General features: G+C 45.5%; 1 protein-coding gene across 3 annotated transcripts in view; it reads left to right on the forward strand.

The window, feature by feature from the left end:
* LOC118370553 (dipeptidyl peptidase 9-like) overlaps positions 1-15,503 on the forward strand; it is a 28,728-nt gene that overhangs the window by 11,766 nt on the left and 1,459 nt on the right. The window contains exons 6-20 of one of the 3 annotated variants that reach the window (XM_052477154.1): positions 1,231-1,402; positions 1,533-1,643; positions 1,882-2,010; positions 3,125-3,186; positions 3,341-3,441; positions 5,237-5,414; positions 6,545-6,704; positions 7,046-7,125; positions 7,622-7,774; positions 9,145-9,280; positions 12,025-12,170; positions 12,587-12,733; positions 13,175-13,327; positions 14,384-14,526; positions 15,241-15,352. In XM_052477154.1, the coding sequence (XP_052333114.1) occupies positions 1,231-1,402; positions 1,533-1,643; positions 1,882-2,010; positions 3,125-3,186; positions 3,341-3,441; positions 5,237-5,414; positions 6,545-6,704; positions 7,046-7,125; positions 7,622-7,774; positions 9,145-9,280; positions 12,025-12,170; positions 12,587-12,733; positions 13,175-13,327; positions 14,384-14,526; positions 15,241-15,352 (1,983 nt within the window). Of the gene's footprint in view, positions 1-1,230; positions 1,403-1,532; positions 1,644-1,881; positions 2,011-3,124; positions 3,187-3,340; positions 3,443-5,236; positions 5,415-6,544; positions 6,705-7,045; positions 7,126-7,621; positions 7,775-9,144; positions 9,281-12,024; positions 12,171-12,586; positions 12,734-13,174; positions 13,328-14,383; positions 14,527-15,240; positions 15,353-15,503 lie in introns of those variants that run through there. The other 2 variants (XM_052477155.1, XM_052477156.1) reach the window with 2 other exon arrangements.

The raw sequence follows: 15,503 nt of genomic DNA on the forward strand, positions 1-15,503 counted from the left end.
CAGCTATTGAACATGGTAGCTATTTTAAATTCACCTGTGGCCTCATGGTAACATCCCTGAGCAGTTTCATTCCGGTCCTGTGGCTCAGTTCAGAAGGATGACTGTATCTTTGATGTTTCTGGGTGGTTTAATACATAATCCACAGCATAATTATTATTTTGACCATGCTTAAGGAGATATTCAATATCTGATTTGTTATTGTTACTCATCTATCAATCACTGTCCTTCTTTATGAAGGAAAGCTCCCTGGTCTTTATAGTTTAATCTTTGCTTTATATTGAATACTTGACTGTGGGACCTTACAGATAGATAGTTCTATGTATGAGGGACAGAGGAAGGTGTAGTCAACCCCTATTATTATTATTATTATTATTATTATTATTATTATTATTATTATTATTATTATTATTATTATTATTATGCCAAATATTACCCCTGAACTAATTTAGGCTTGCCTAAGCAAAGGGACTGAATACTTAAGCAACAATTATATTTGAGTTATTCCTTTAAAAAAAAATATCTTCAAAAATAAATCTTCCACTTTGACATTACAGTATTTTGTGTAGATTGTTGGCAAAAAAAAAACAATTAAATTAAATTTTTACCCCACTTTGTAACACAATAAAATGTGTAGAAATCCAAGGGGTCTGATTATTTTTACCAGGTAGTGCTGGTGTATATTTTTTATAGTGCTTTCTAGAGCGTTACACTCACTTCTTCCCTTAGTTCTATCAGGTTGTGGTTAGTTTATAGATTCTAGAGAATAGGTTGGCTATATGGGCTCGATTTGACACCATATCTACCGTTATGTTGTTTTCTATACATGGCCTGCCTCAGTGTTCACACTTGTCAACATATCTGTCTAAGACTGAATCTATCATTGCAAGCAGTTTTTGATTATTTCCTGTTGTGGTTCAATTATGACCATCCTGGGATTGATATCTGTGTAATATAAGTGGAATTTAAAAATCTAGTAGTTGAGATAAGCATTAGCACAGCACCCAACGCCACTGCAATGAATGACTGTTGCTGTATATATGGTTGTCTTCAGGGTTGTATGTATTCATTAGTGCACATTGTAGAACAAAAAAAACAGTTTTTCAATGGAAAATGAAAACAAGCCGTTGTATTGGACAAGTCTAGGTCTTCCCTGTTTCAGTCTGTTTTGTGCCATTTGGTGCCTAATGAATACGACCCTGTACACTGACAGTGTGTTTCCTGGTTTAAAAGCAGTCTGCCCCAATGAAGCCGGTGGAGATTAAGACACAGTGCTCAGGGACCCGCATGGACCCCAAGATCTCCCCAGGAGAGCCCAACTTCATTGCATTTATCAACAACAACGACCTGTGGCTGGCTAACATCAAGTCTGGGGAGGAGAGGAGACTCACCTTCTGTCACAAAGGTCAGGGCGGTCAGCAACTTTTGGATGTTTGTTGTACTGTAGTCGTATGGCATTGTAAACGTTCTCTATGCCATGCTGCTGACGCTGCATAGATTTAATCAAATGAATGAATGCCCTCTCCCTGGTTCAGGTCTGGATAACGTAAAGGAGGACCCCAAGTCTGCAGGCGTGGCCACGTTTGTGATCCAGGAGGAGTTTGACCGCTTCACTGGCTACTGGTGGAGTCCATCTGCTGTAGAGGGTGAGTAGGGTCACCATCTACCACTCCTTCCATATGAGTAGAGCACCACTCACTTTCATGCGAGAGAAATTGGGCTCTTCTGTAATCAAGTAGTCTTGTCTGTCAGTCAATCAGTGATGCTTTGATGAACATTGTACAGGCTTCAACCTGCCCCAGACACTGTCGTCATGAAGATGTCTGTCATATAAACTCCAGCTGTATCTGTATGCATTTTCAGCCTGCTTTTCCCTTCTGTTAGACTCAGATGGGGGGAAAACCCTGCATCTGCTGTATGAAGAGGTGGATGAGACGGAGGTAGAGATCATTCATGTTCCCTCTCCAGCCCTGGAGGAGCGGAAGGCCGATGCTTACAGATACCCCCGCACAGGTGAGCCCCCCCTTTGGTGCAGGTTGAGCCCCTCCCCCTGGTGCAGGTTGAGCCCCTCCCCCTGGTGCAGGTTGAGCCCCTCCCCCTGGTGCAGGTTGAGCCCCCTGGTGCAGGTTGAGCCCCCCCTGGTGCAGGTTGAGCCCCTCCCCCCCTGGTGCAGGTTGAGCCCCTCCCCCCCTGGTGCAGGTTGAGCCCCTCCCCCCCTGGTGCAGGTTGAGCCCCTCCCCCCCTGGTGCAGGTTGAGCCCCTCCCCCTGGTGCAGGTTGAGTCCCTCCCCCTGGTGCAGGTTGAGTCCCTCCCCCTGGTGCAGGTTGAGTCCCTCCCCCTGGTGCAGGTTGAGCCCCTCCCCCCCGGTGCAGGTTGAGCCCCTCCCCCTGGTTCAGGTTGAGCCCCTCCCCCTGGTTCAGGTTGAGCCCCTCCCCCTGGTGCCCCCCTGGTGCAGGTTGAGTCCCTCCCCCCCCTGGTGCAGGTTGAGTCCCTCCCCCCTGGCGCAGGTTGAGTCCCTCCCCCCTGGTGCAGGTTGAGTCCCCCCCCCTGGTGCAGGTTGAGTCCCAGGTTGAGTCCCCCTGGTGCAGGTTGAGTCCCCCCTGGCGCAGGTTGAGTCCCCCCCTGGCGCAGGTTGAGTTGGCGCCCCCCTGGCGCAGGTTGAGTCCCCCCTGGCGCAGGTTGAGTCCCCCCTGGCGCAGGTTGAGTCCCCCCTGGCGCAGGTTGAGTCCCCCTGGCGCAGGTTGAGTCTCCCCCTGGCGCAGGTTGAGTCCCTCCCCCCTGGCGCAGGTTGAGGCCTACTCATGTAGAATTGTACATTTACATTTAAGTCATTTAGCAGACGCTCTTATCCAGAGCGACTTACAAATTGGTGCATTCACCTTATGACATCGAGTGGAACAGCCACTTTACAATAGTGCATCTAAATCTTTTAAGGGGGGTGAGAAGGATTACTTTATCCTATCCTAGGTATTCCTTAAAGAGGTGGGGTTTCAGGTGTCTCCGGAAGGTGTACATTGTGTGTATGTAGTAACACACATTAGTAATGACCTAATCAAATCATTTCAAGAGTAGAGCTCCTGAGTTTTCTTTTCTCTATCTTATAATCTGAATGTTTCTATTTTTCTAGGCAGTAAAAATCCACAAACCACCCTCAAACTGGCAGAGATAAAGACTAACAACCAAGGCAAAGTAAGTTGCCTACTTTCAACTTCTCTCTTTCATTCTCTTATTTCTCTCTCTGCTCCCTGCATTGTTTATGAGCAGACTAATTACGTCTCTGTCTGTCCTTCTCTCCGTCCGTCTCTCTGTCCTTCTCTGTTCCTGTCTTTCTGTCTGTCTCCAGATCATGAGCATCCAAGACAAGGAGCTGGTTCTCCCCTTCACCACCCTATTCCCCGGGGCGGAGTACATCGCCCGGGCAGGATGGACAAGTGACGGCAAATAGTGAGTGTTACGGCATAATGTTTCCCCAGGGAACGCATTAGTCTCTGTTTCTTTGTTGGCTTATATTGGTTAGAGATGGGGGATGTGCAACTGATTCCCAACTGGAGGAAAGCTACTAGAGTTGTGTAGGTGTTAGTTGACTAGTTTAATCAGTTGTGTTAGTGTTGAGCTCAAACACATGCCTGTACACCAGGGATCATCATCTAGATTCAGCCGCGGGACGATATCTTCTTGAGCGGATGGTCAGGGGGGCCGGAACATAATTACAAATAATTTGTCGACTGCAAATTTGTCCGCAGGAAGCCCAAACAGATATAATGTTTGAGTGTGTCAAGAAATGCAACACTGCTGGGTTTTTCACGCTCAACAGTTTTCCTGAGTGTATCAAGAATGGTCCACCACCCTAAGGACATCCAGTCAACTTGACAAAACTGTGGGAAGCATTGGAGCCAGCATACCTGTGGAACACTTTCGACACCTTGTAGAGTCCGTGCCCACGACAATTTGAGGCTGTTCTGAGGGCAAAAGGGGGTGCAACTTGATATTAGGAAGGTGTTCCTCAGGTTTTTTCTCTCTCTATTATGCGTGGGAACAGATTTCCAAAATTGAAATAACTTGGATCTTATTTGCTGGTGTTTTTTACAGTCTTTTATGTCCAACAATAAAACATTTAGTAAAAAATAAAGAAATATACATTATATTTGTACATGATGTATCATGAAAGAAATTTGGCGATTGATAAATTGGGTATGTAAAGTCATTTCCCGTGAATATATCATTATTTTCTCTCCATCAATCAGCTGTGCTAATGGAGGTGCCTACTACCATTACTCTTATGCAGGATATGACTGCATTGTTCCAGTAGACATGTACACTATATATACAAAAGTATGTGGACACCCCTTCAAATGAGTGGATTCGGCTATTTCAGCCACACCCCTTGCTGACAGGTGTATAAAATTGAGCACACTGCCATGCAATCTCCATAGACAAGCATTGAGAGTAGAATGGCCTTAATGAAGAGTTCAGTGACTTTCAACATGGCACCATCATAGGGTGCCACATTTCCAACAAGTCAGTTCGTCAAATTTCTGCCCTGCTAGAGCTGCCCCGGTCAACTGTAAGTGCTGTTATTGTGAAGTTGAACTGTCTAGGAGCAACAACGGCTCAGCCATAAGTGGTAGGCCACACAAGCTCACAGAATGAGATTGCCGACTCCTGAAGCGCGTAGAGCATAAAAATCATCAGTCCTCGGTTGCACCACTCACTACCGAGTTTCAAACTGCTTCTGGAAGCAACGTCAGTACAAGAACTGTTAGTCGGGAGCTTCATGAAATGGGTTTCCATGGCCGAGCAGCCGCACGCAAGCCTAAGATCACCATGCTCAATGCCAAGCGTTGGCAGGAGTGGTGTAAAGCTCACCGCCATTGGACTCTGGAGCAGTGGAAACACATTCTCTGGAGTGATGAATCACACTTCACCATCTGTCAGTTCAACGGACGAGAACTCTAGCTTCCCCAATAGTGTAAAGTTTGGTGGAGGAGGAATAATGATCTGGGGCTGATTTTCATGGTTTGGACTAGGCCCCTTAGTTCCCAGTTCCATATTTATTTTTTGTTCAGAAAACTTTTGGGGGGGGGCTCCTGAATGGCGCCGTGGTCTAAGTGCTAGAGGCTAGAGTCACTACAGACCCGGGTTCGATCCCGGAGGACGCATGGCTCAAATTTGCTTTTGCCTGGTGTACTGTATAGGATCCAGTCAGTGAGGTAAAGTGTCTCTCTGTCTCCCTCTTCAGTGGTTGGGCCGTGCTGCTGGACCGCAGTCAGAAGAGGCTCCAGCTGGTCCTGCTTCCCCCGGCCCTCTTCATCCCCATCACAGACGACCCGGCCCAGAGACAGGAGAGCCTGGAGGCCGTGCCCGAGGACGTCCACCCTTACATTGTCTATGAGGAGACCACCGACATCTGGATCAATGTGAGAGAGAGTTTCTGGGGATGGCACTTCTTAAGAGGCTGGGCACATCTCAGTTGTTGTTTTGAGCATGAACAGGGAAAGTAAACATTTTGTTATGATGGAACGTGAATAAGGTTTGGTAATGGAGGGGCCCCTCAATCTAACCCGTTTTGTACTATATGAGAGAATTGTAGCTACCAGATTATGTGGTTAGTATTATGTGTACCATGAATCATAAGACTCTAGATTTGGTTATCCGTGCTCTTTCAAAACTAAAGGTTTGACGCTTGTTGGGAACTACTCTTGGAACATTTGCCTATTGAGTTTGATTATTGAATTGACAGTTGCCAGGTAGCCTAGTGGTTAAAAGCATTGGGCCAGTAACCGAAAGGTCGATGGTTCGAATCCCGATCACACTTGGTGAAAAATCTGTCAGTGTGCCCTTGAGCAAAACACTTAACTCTAATTGCTCCTGTAAGTCGCTCTGGATAAGAGTGTTTGTTAAAATGACTAAAACGTTACATGTAAAACAGTCACTATATATTGTGGGTGTATGTTGACATATACACTGATTGTACAAAGCATTAGGAACACCCCCTTTTGCCCTCAGAACAGTCTCAATTTGTCAGGGCATGGACTCTACAAGGTGTCGAAAGCGTTCCACAGGGATGCTGGCCCATGTTGACTCCAATACTTCCCACAGTTGTGTCAAGTTGGCTGGATGTCCTTTTCACCACCTGGTGGTGGACCATTTTTCATAAACACAGGAAACTGTGGCGCGTGAAAAACCCAGCAGCGTTGCAGTTCTTGACACACTCAAATATTGGTACCTACCACGTTCAAAGGCACTTAAATAGTTTGTCTTGCCCATTCACCCTCTGAATGTCACACAAACACAGTCCATTTAGCAATTGTCTCAAAGCTTAAAAATCCTTCTTTAACCTGTCTCCTCCCCTTCACCTACACTGATTTGAAGTGGATTTAACAAGTGACGTCAATAAGGGATCAGAGCTTTCACCTGGATTCACCTGGTCAGTTTGTGTCATGGAAAGAGCGGGTGTCCCTAATGTTTTTTACACTCGGTGTATATTTGCAAGGAAGAGTTGGGCCACGACAAACGAATAACAGCCATGATTTTCTGTTGCCTCCAGGTTCATGATATTTTCTATCCGTTCGTTCAAACGTCCGAGGACGACTTCTCCTTCATATGGGTGAATGAATCCAAAACGGGCTTCAGCCATCTGTACAAAATCACGTCAACTTTGCGACCAGGCTGCTACCAATGGTCAGGAAACTACACACATACAGAGGGTGAGTCATTAGACTGAAGATCCTTTAACAACGTCAAATTGCCTTGAGTCTCAGATCTGTTTTTTCCGTCTTGCCAATGTCATTGCTGTCATCGCCATGTCACAGCACAAACAGATCCAGGACTCGGGCTTAGTCCTTCCTTCCTCGGGCTAATCGCCGATCTGTATGTGTCGCCGGTTTAAGTGAATGGCGAGATCTTGAAGGCAAATAGGATGTAACCTCGAAATATCTGCGGTCGCCATCCAGGGGGGTGTCAGATTGCCGCACTGTCGGTCAAGTAATGCTAATGAAGGACGTCAAAGCAGCATCTCAAATCTCGATGGTCTCTTCCTCCTCTGCAGGAGACTTTAAATGTGCAATCAAGGAGGAGGTGACTCTGACCAGTGGAGAGTGGGAGGTGTTGGCCAGGCATGGCTCCAAGGTAGTAACTTCAGTTCATCAGATTGAAGCCCTTCTTGTCGCTGTGTTTTTATAATCTGATGTGTTGAATATGTTTATAATGGATTTGTGTGTGTGTGTGTGTGTGTGTGTGTGTGTGTGTGTGTGTGTGTGTGTGTGTGTGTGTGTGTGTGTGTGTGTGTGTGTGTGTGTGTGTGTGTGTGTGTGTGTGTGTGTGTGTGTGTGTGTGTGTGTGTGCCCACGCTATTGTACAGTTATAATGTACTTTGCCGTCAAAATAAATCTCAGGACCTCTTTCTCTCTTTCTCTCCTGTCGCTCTCCTCTTCTCTCTCTTTCTCTTCCCTCTCATCGCACTCTTCGCTCATACTTTCTTCTCTCTCCTCTCTCTCACACTCTCTCTTTCTCTCTCTCTTTCTCTCCCCTCTTCTTCTCTTCTCTCTTTTCTCTCCTCTTCTCTCTTTCACTCTGTATCTCTCTCTTTCACTCTGTATCTCTCTGTCTCCCTCTGTCCCTGTAGATCTGGGTGAATGAGGCCTCTAAGCTGGTGTACTTCCAGGGCACTAGAGACACTCCGCTGGAGCACCACCTCTATGTGGTCAGCTATCAGTCCCCTGGTGACGTGGTCAGACTCACCAAGCCTGGCTTCTCCCACAGCTGCTCCATAAGTAAGGTACGGATGCAACAAAATATGATTTAGCTAACGTTAGCATTACCCTTAGCCCTTTCTCTAATAACGCAGGGTAGGGAGTATATGTTTACTCTTTGGGACTGAGCTAACAGTAGTAGGCTAGCTCAGCATTTAGATTTTTGTAACGCTTATGGGCTGCCTGGCTTTCGGTGCTATTTGGAAACCTTTGTGTGCCTAGCCAACTCTCACCGCAAAATGCATTCTTGAAACCGAGCTACAGGTTTTGGTGGAATAGAGCCCTCTGTCGCCTGGCATTGCATTCACTAGCCATCTTGCCAAACAACACCGCTGCAGTAGGTAGTACCGTCAAAACACTGCAACAACCCTGACCTCTGACACACTGCACTTAATCAACCTCTACCCACGCTTCATCAGATCATGCCACACAAGAACCTTATGGAGGGACAGCTGTGATTCCTTCCCTATGAGAAGCCTGGTTACACCATGGAGCGTTGTGGAACTGCCCATGTCATACGGTGTAACCATCTGGTCATTCTGTGTGTGTGTGTGTGTGTCTGTCTGTCTGTGTGTGTCATAGAGAGACATCGAGAGGATATTGATGGACGTTGCTACAATGTAAGGGATTTGCCCTGGCTGTGAACAGATTGGGCCGAGTAGACAATGCTGTGTCGTGGGGTGTGGCCTCTTGTGTGGGCATCTGGACCCATATTGAAATACACAGGGAGTTGGTTCTGACGCTGCTGGTCTCAGATCAGTTGTGTGATTTGTTTCAGGTGTGCCTCTAACGGTATAAGATGAGCAGCAAAGCTGGCTTGAAATCAGGGCCCAGTGACGTTCAGTCTCCGATGTGATGATAAGAAGATTCATTCACTGCCACTCATCTCTTCTGTCTCCTTCTCTCTCTCCTTCTTATCACTGTATCTCCCCTCTTCTTCTGTCTTTCACTGTATCCCTCCTCTCCGCATGCTCTGTCGCTATTCTTTACTCTCTCTCTCATCCCGCTCTCTCTCTCTCTCTCTCTCTCTCTCCCCGTCTCTCTCTCTCTCTCTCCCCGGTCTCTCTCTCTCTCTCCCCGGTCTCTCTCTCTCTCCCCGGTCTCTCTCTCTCTCCCCGGTCTCTCTCTCTCTCCCCGGTCTCTCTCTCCCCGGTCTCTCTCTCTCTCTCCCCGGTCTCTCTCTCTCTCCCCGGTCTCTCTCTCTCTCTCTCTCTCTCTCTCTCTCCCTCTCTCTCTCTCTCTCCCCGGTCTCTCTCTCCCCTCTCTCTCTCTCTCTCCCCCTCTCTCTCTCTCTCCCGGTCTCTCTCTCTCTCTCTCCCATTCTGCTTTCTCTCTCTCTCTCTCCTCTCCTCTCCTCTCTCTCCCATCCCGCTTTCTCTCTCTCTTCTCTCGGCAGAACTTTGACATGTTTGTCAGCCACTACAGTAACGTAAGCACTCCCCCCTGTGTCCACGTCTACAAGCTGACCGCCTCAGAGGGAGACCCTCTCCACATGGTGCCTGAGTTCTGGGCCAGCATGATGGAAGCCCCAGGTAAGGGTGACCGGATGAGAGGGTTTAGGCCTCGTTCCAATAATGTTTAATCAACATCATTCCTTCCTGAGTGCTGGGCCAGCATAATGGAAGCCCCAGGTAAGGGTGACCGGATGAGAGGGTTTAGGCCTCGTTCCAATAATGTTTAATCAACATCATTCCTTCCTGAGTGCTGGGCCAGCATGATGGAAGCTCCAGGTTAGGAAGAGAGGGGTTAGGTCTCATTCCATTACCTCATCATGCATTTATGTTATAGTGCATTCGGGAAGGTATTCAGACCTCTTGACTTTTTCCACGTTGTTATGTTACAGCCAATTCTAAAATGGATTAAATATTTTTTCCCCTTCATCAATCTACACACTACCCCATAATGACAAAGAAAAAACAGGTTTTAAAATTTGTTTGCAAATGTATTAAAAGGAAAAACCCGGAAATATCACATTTACATAAGTATTCAAAACCTTTACTCAGTACTTTGTTGAAGCACCTTTGGCAGCGATTACAGCCTTGAGTCTTCTTGGGTATGACGCTACAAGCTTGGCACACCTGTATTTAGGGAGTTGATCTCATTCTCCTCTGCAGATCTTCCCAAGCTCTGTCAGGTTAGATTGGGAGCATTGCTGCACAGCTATTTTCAGGTCTCTCCAGAGATGTTCGATCGGGTTCAAGTCTGGGCTGGGCCACTCAAGGACTTTGAGACTTGTCCCAAAGCCGCTCCTGCATTGTCTTGGCTGTGTGCTTAGGGTCGTTGTCCTGTTAGAGGTGAACCTTCGTTCCAGTCTGAGGTCCTGAGTGCTCTGGAGCAGGTTTTCAGCAAGGACCTCTCTGTACTTTGCTTAGTTAATTTTTACCTCGATCCTGACTAGTCTCCCAGTCCCTGCCACTGAAAACATCCCCACAGCATGATGCTGCCATCACCATGCTTCACCATAAGTATGGTGGCAGGTTTCTTCCAGACGTGACGCTTGGCATTCAGACCAAAGAGTTCAATCTTGGTTTCATCAGATCAGAGAATTTTGTTTCTCAAGAGTCTTAAGTGCCTTTTGGCAAATTCCAAGCGAGCTGTCATGTGCCTTTTACTGAGGAGTGGCTTCCGTCTAGCCACTCTACTATAAAGGCCTGATTGGTGGAGTGCTGCAGAGATGGTTGCCCTTCTGGAATGTTATCCAATCTCCACAGAGGAACTCTAGCTCTGTCAGACAGACCATCGGGTTCCTGTTCACCTCTTTGACCAAGGCTCTTCTACCCTGATTGCTCAGTTTGGCCAGGCGGCCAGCTCTAAGAAGAATCTTCAGCTCTAAGAAGAATCTTCAGCTCTAAGAATAATTTAAGAATGATGGATTTGGGGACCTTCAATGCAGCAGAATGTTTTTGCTACCCTTCCCCAGATCTGTGCCTTGACACAATCCTGTCTCGGAGCTCTACGGACAATTCCTTTGACCTCATGGCTTGGTTTTTGCTCTGACATGCACTGTCAACCGTGGGACCTTTATATAGACAGGTGTGTGCCTTTCCAAATCATGTCCATTCAATTGAATTTACCACAGGTTTCTACAACTTGATTTGAGTCCACATCTCAAAGATGATCAATGGAAACGGGATGCACCTGAGCTCACTTTTGATGTCTCATAGCAAAGGGTCTAAATACTTATGTGAATAAAGTATTTCAGTTTTTATTTTCAATACATTTGCAAAAATGTCTGAACCTGTTTTCACCTTGTCATTTTGAGGTATTGTGTAGATTGAGGGGAAAAATATGGCTGTAATGTAACAAAATGTGAAAAAAGTCAAGGGCTCTGAATCAGAATGCACTGTATACTCTTCAAGAATCAATGGGTATATATCATTCCTTTAAAAGTTCAAAAATGTATGTAGCAATCGCAGATTACCCCTTTCAAAGACTTCCTTCCTCGTTCCTTGAGGCATTCACTGATCTAACTGGATAGGGGTAAACTCTACCAAGGGATTCTGAGTTGCTCCTATCCAGTTGTGTTAGATCTGTGATTACTTCAATGAAGTGCAGAGGGATGGTGTAAAAAAAATAAAATAAAAAAGTATGCTTTGAATTTAGCCCTTTACTTAGTCACTTCTGAGTGGCCCAACCCGTATGACTCACCAATACTCCACTATTTCATTGCTTTAAAGCAACATATCTTACTACGTCATTAGAACGAGGTCATGGGTGTTTCATAGTGATGTTTGCACCATAGGTAAAACAAGCTAAATCCAGATGTTTATTAAATAATCCCATTGGTCTATTTTGGAGTAATACTTTGTGCGTAGTACATGTTGCATAATTAAGAGGAAATGTGAAGGTCCGCTATCTTTTTTTTTTGTTTGTTCCTAAAATACAATCAATATATAAATATTTAGAGTAGAGTTGAGGCCGAGCGGTGATTGTTTCAAGGCAGTGTTATCACCAGGAATCTTTCACTAGGGTAGCTAAGGGGTAGTAGCTTGATCGCTGTGTTGGGGGGAGTGGTGATGCCATAAGGCCACAGATTTATTAAAGCTACAATCTGGGATCTGTTTGATGTTCAATTCAGTTACTTATATATATTTGTGAATTTGAGAGTGGATACATTTCCCCAGCCCCATTCCTCAGCTATATACTAAAACGAGTAGCAAGGGCTGTCGTTTTGCTGCAAAACTAATCCCAGATTGCAGTTTTTAAGCTAGGTGGGCAATTTTATGTCAGTCAATTATTGATGTCATCAGTACTTATTTCGCTGTGTGTATTTCAGGTTGCCCAGGAGACTACAAATCTCCGGAGATCTTTGACTTCCCAGGAAAGTCGGGCTTCCAGCTCTACGGAATGGTGTACAAGCCTCACAACCTCCAGCCTGGCAAGAAGCATCCCACAGTCCTCTTTGTCTATGGCGGCCCGCAGGTTTGTGGCTTCTCTCAGACACACCATTTTTTTTGTATGTCTGATTCCTGATAGAAATCCAGTCAGACCTGTGAGCACCGACGAGGTAGGAACTAGGGAAGGAGCCAGGGACTAAAATGGAACTGGTCCTTTATGACCTGTTTGTAACTAGCAATAATAGTGAATGCTTTCCTGTTTAACCCAGGAAATAGCCATTCCAAGCTCTGTCATCTTGCTTTTCACATACAGTAGCAAGACGTGTACAAGGCTGAAGTCCCGTGTTCACGATAGGGCTGACCCAAACCTCACTGCGCTTGCTAAGATATATTTTCTTTTTGAGTGATCTTTTCCAGAATGGTTCAGGCCGGCCTTAGTGAGGCTCAGCTCTGCTAGGTTTGTCTCAGTGGTGTGAAAATGGGACCTGTGTGTATCCACAGGTCCAGTTGGTGAATAACTCCTTCAAGGGGATGAAATACCTGCGCCTCAACACCCTGGCCTCACTGGGATACGCTGTGGTGGTCATCGACGGGAGGGGCTCCTGTCAGAGGGGCCTGGAGTTTGAAGGGGCTCTGAAAAACAAAATGGTAGGATTGGTTTTCGAAAACAACTATTTCCCTTCCAACCCGTATCTTGCTTTTTGTTTATAAATTGTTTCAATACAAATGGTTCCGTCTTTTTGTAGTTAAGCGTTAAGGCGCCCGTGTTCAACTTTAGACATAGGAATGGCAAATTTGCATCTTACCAACCAAGGCTGTTCCGGCTGTGCGTGTTCATTAAAGCACATGTGTGCAGCATATACCGTATGCTGGCTTCCTTTTATTTATTAATATTACTTCATACTATTTATTCATTGGGCAGCGTGACTATTTGGAATGTGCACTTCATATCTCTCACACAGCTTTCATCCAGACTATGAATCCTTTTTTGAATTTTAGAACCATGTTCATTCTACCCAAGCCATCTGGGCATGTGGATCTATCGGTGTGACTCTCTCCCTCTCTCGCTCTCGCTCTGTGTGTTACCAGGGCCAGGTGGAGATCGAGGACCAGGTGGAGGGGCTGCAGTACGTGTCGGAGAGGTTCAACTTTGTGGACCTGAGTCGCGTGGCCATCCACGGCTGGTCCTACGGCGGCTTCCTCTCCCTCATGGGCCTCATCCAGAGGCCCAACGTCTTCAAGGTGAGACGCGCCACAGTTAAAGGCACCACTCCCGAGACAATAGAATACTAGAATCTCTAGATCTGGACTGGGCCGAGGTTCATTCCACAAAGTGTCATTACCTTTCCTCTACTATTTCCTTCTCCTTAAAATCAGAGTGGGCTTGATTGATTATGGATTGATTGAACCATAGATGGGATAGGTTTGATTTGATACATCTGTTCTGGATAGATGTAGTTTCACTGTTTGTCCTCATGGTGTCGCTGTGGGTTACACGTCATTCCACACTGCAGTTCTCATCAGTAGTCTTAGCTTATGGTGCCTGTTCTTAGTGGTACTGCTCTACACATCATGGTGGTGAAGATCAACAAGAGTATATCTCTCTCACCACCACTTCAGGGGTAATAGGGGGCCTATTCAGCTTCTTGTCAATATGTACATTACTGCTTGACAGAAATCGGGCTTCGACCTAACCACCAATGCTGGAAATTAGCGCAAACTGAAGTGTGACGTTTTGTTTCAATGTGTCAATGTCTTAATTGTGTCTTTCCCAATGGAGGCTGTGGAGGGAGAAATAGCAGGACAGGCTATTAAAAAAAAAAAAATCCCCTTCATCAATCTACACAATCTCACTATTATTGCTAGTTACAAACAGGTCATAAAGGACCAGTTCCATTTTAGTCCCTGGCTCCTTCCCTATAATGACAAAGAAAACCCTTGACTTTTTCCACGTTGTTACGTTACAGCTCCATTCTAAAATGGATGAGATAATATTTTCCCCTTCATCAATCTACACAATGACACATAAAAAAACAGGTTTTAAAATGTGTTTGCAAATGTATTAAAAAAAAAGAAAAGAAGCAGAAATATGACATTTACATAATTATTCAGACTCTGTACTTTGTTGAAGCACATTTTGGCAGTGATTACAGCCTCAAGTCTTCTTGGGTTGGGCTACAAGCTTGGGCTACAAGCTTGGCACACCTGTATCTGGGGAGTTTCTGTGCTGTCCCTAACTGAAAATAAATAAGTCAAATAAATGAGAGAAAAAAATGGCAATGTTGTTGTTCCTTTCAGGTGGCCATAGCGGGTGCCCCGGTGACCGTGTGGATGGCGTACGACACGGGCTACACGGAGCGCTACATGGATACTCCTGAGAACAACCCGCAGGGCTACGAGGAGGGCTCCGTGGCTTTGCACGTGGACAAGCTGCCCAGCGAGTCAGTCCCAGTTTACTGCACTCTACAATTCAACGAATCTAAGAAATAAGAATAGCCTACTTATATATATATAAATATATATATATATATATATACTGTAGATAACACTTTTGTGGTCTGGATATAATGGTAGGCCCTCGAGGTCAGATGTAGGTGTTGTAACATGATCGCACAATTCTGTTTTACTTTCCATTTTGTTCATCATAGTTGGTTAAAAACGGCATGGGTTTTAAGTGAAAAACGTCTCAGCTCAAATTTCAAGGACAGATGGGATGTTATTGAGTTTCACCATTGACATTTCTACAGGGGTGCAACTTTGGTTTTAGAAGTGGGGGACACACACATATTTTTTATATTTTTTTATCCATTCGGATAAACACTCCAAACAGCCTCCCCGACTGCTCGGAGGCATCCGCATGGTCCTAAAGCCCACCATTGCCTCATTGTTTAAAAAAAAAAGAAGAGTCACATTCCAATGATAAAACTGCAGGGGACAAAAATGCAATTTCAGAATGTGGGGGGGGGGGCATGGCCCCATCGTGCCCAGTGAAAGTTGCACACCCTGTATACATGGATACATTTTTTTTCTGGATTTTTTTCTGGATACATTTTAAAAACCCAGGATATACTTACTACTGTATAGTATACATTTAAACATGAACCTAATTTTATGTCCATTTCCATCCCTTTGAAACCCTCTCCTTGTCCTAACAGGCCAAACCGCTTGCTGATTCTACACGGATTCCTCGACGAGAATGTGCACTTTTTCCACACCAACTTCCTGGTGTCACAAATAATCCGTGCTGGGAAGCCATATCAGCTACAGGCTAGTATTTTACTTTTTCTACAATTTATTTATGCGTTTTTCAAATTTCTAGAATCAGCGTTAATGGCAGGTTATGGATAACGTATGGACCATAGGCATAGCAGCTTCTGCTGGATATAATCTTAATCACTTGGGTTGACGTAATGACAGT

Source organism: Oncorhynchus keta, chromosome 23 (genome assembly GCF_023373465.1).
Source record: "Oncorhynchus keta strain PuntledgeMale-10-30-2019 chromosome 23, Oket_V2, whole genome shotgun sequence".
In the NCBI taxonomy this organism is placed as follows: Eukaryota; Metazoa; Chordata; class Actinopteri; order Salmoniformes; family Salmonidae; genus Oncorhynchus; species Oncorhynchus keta.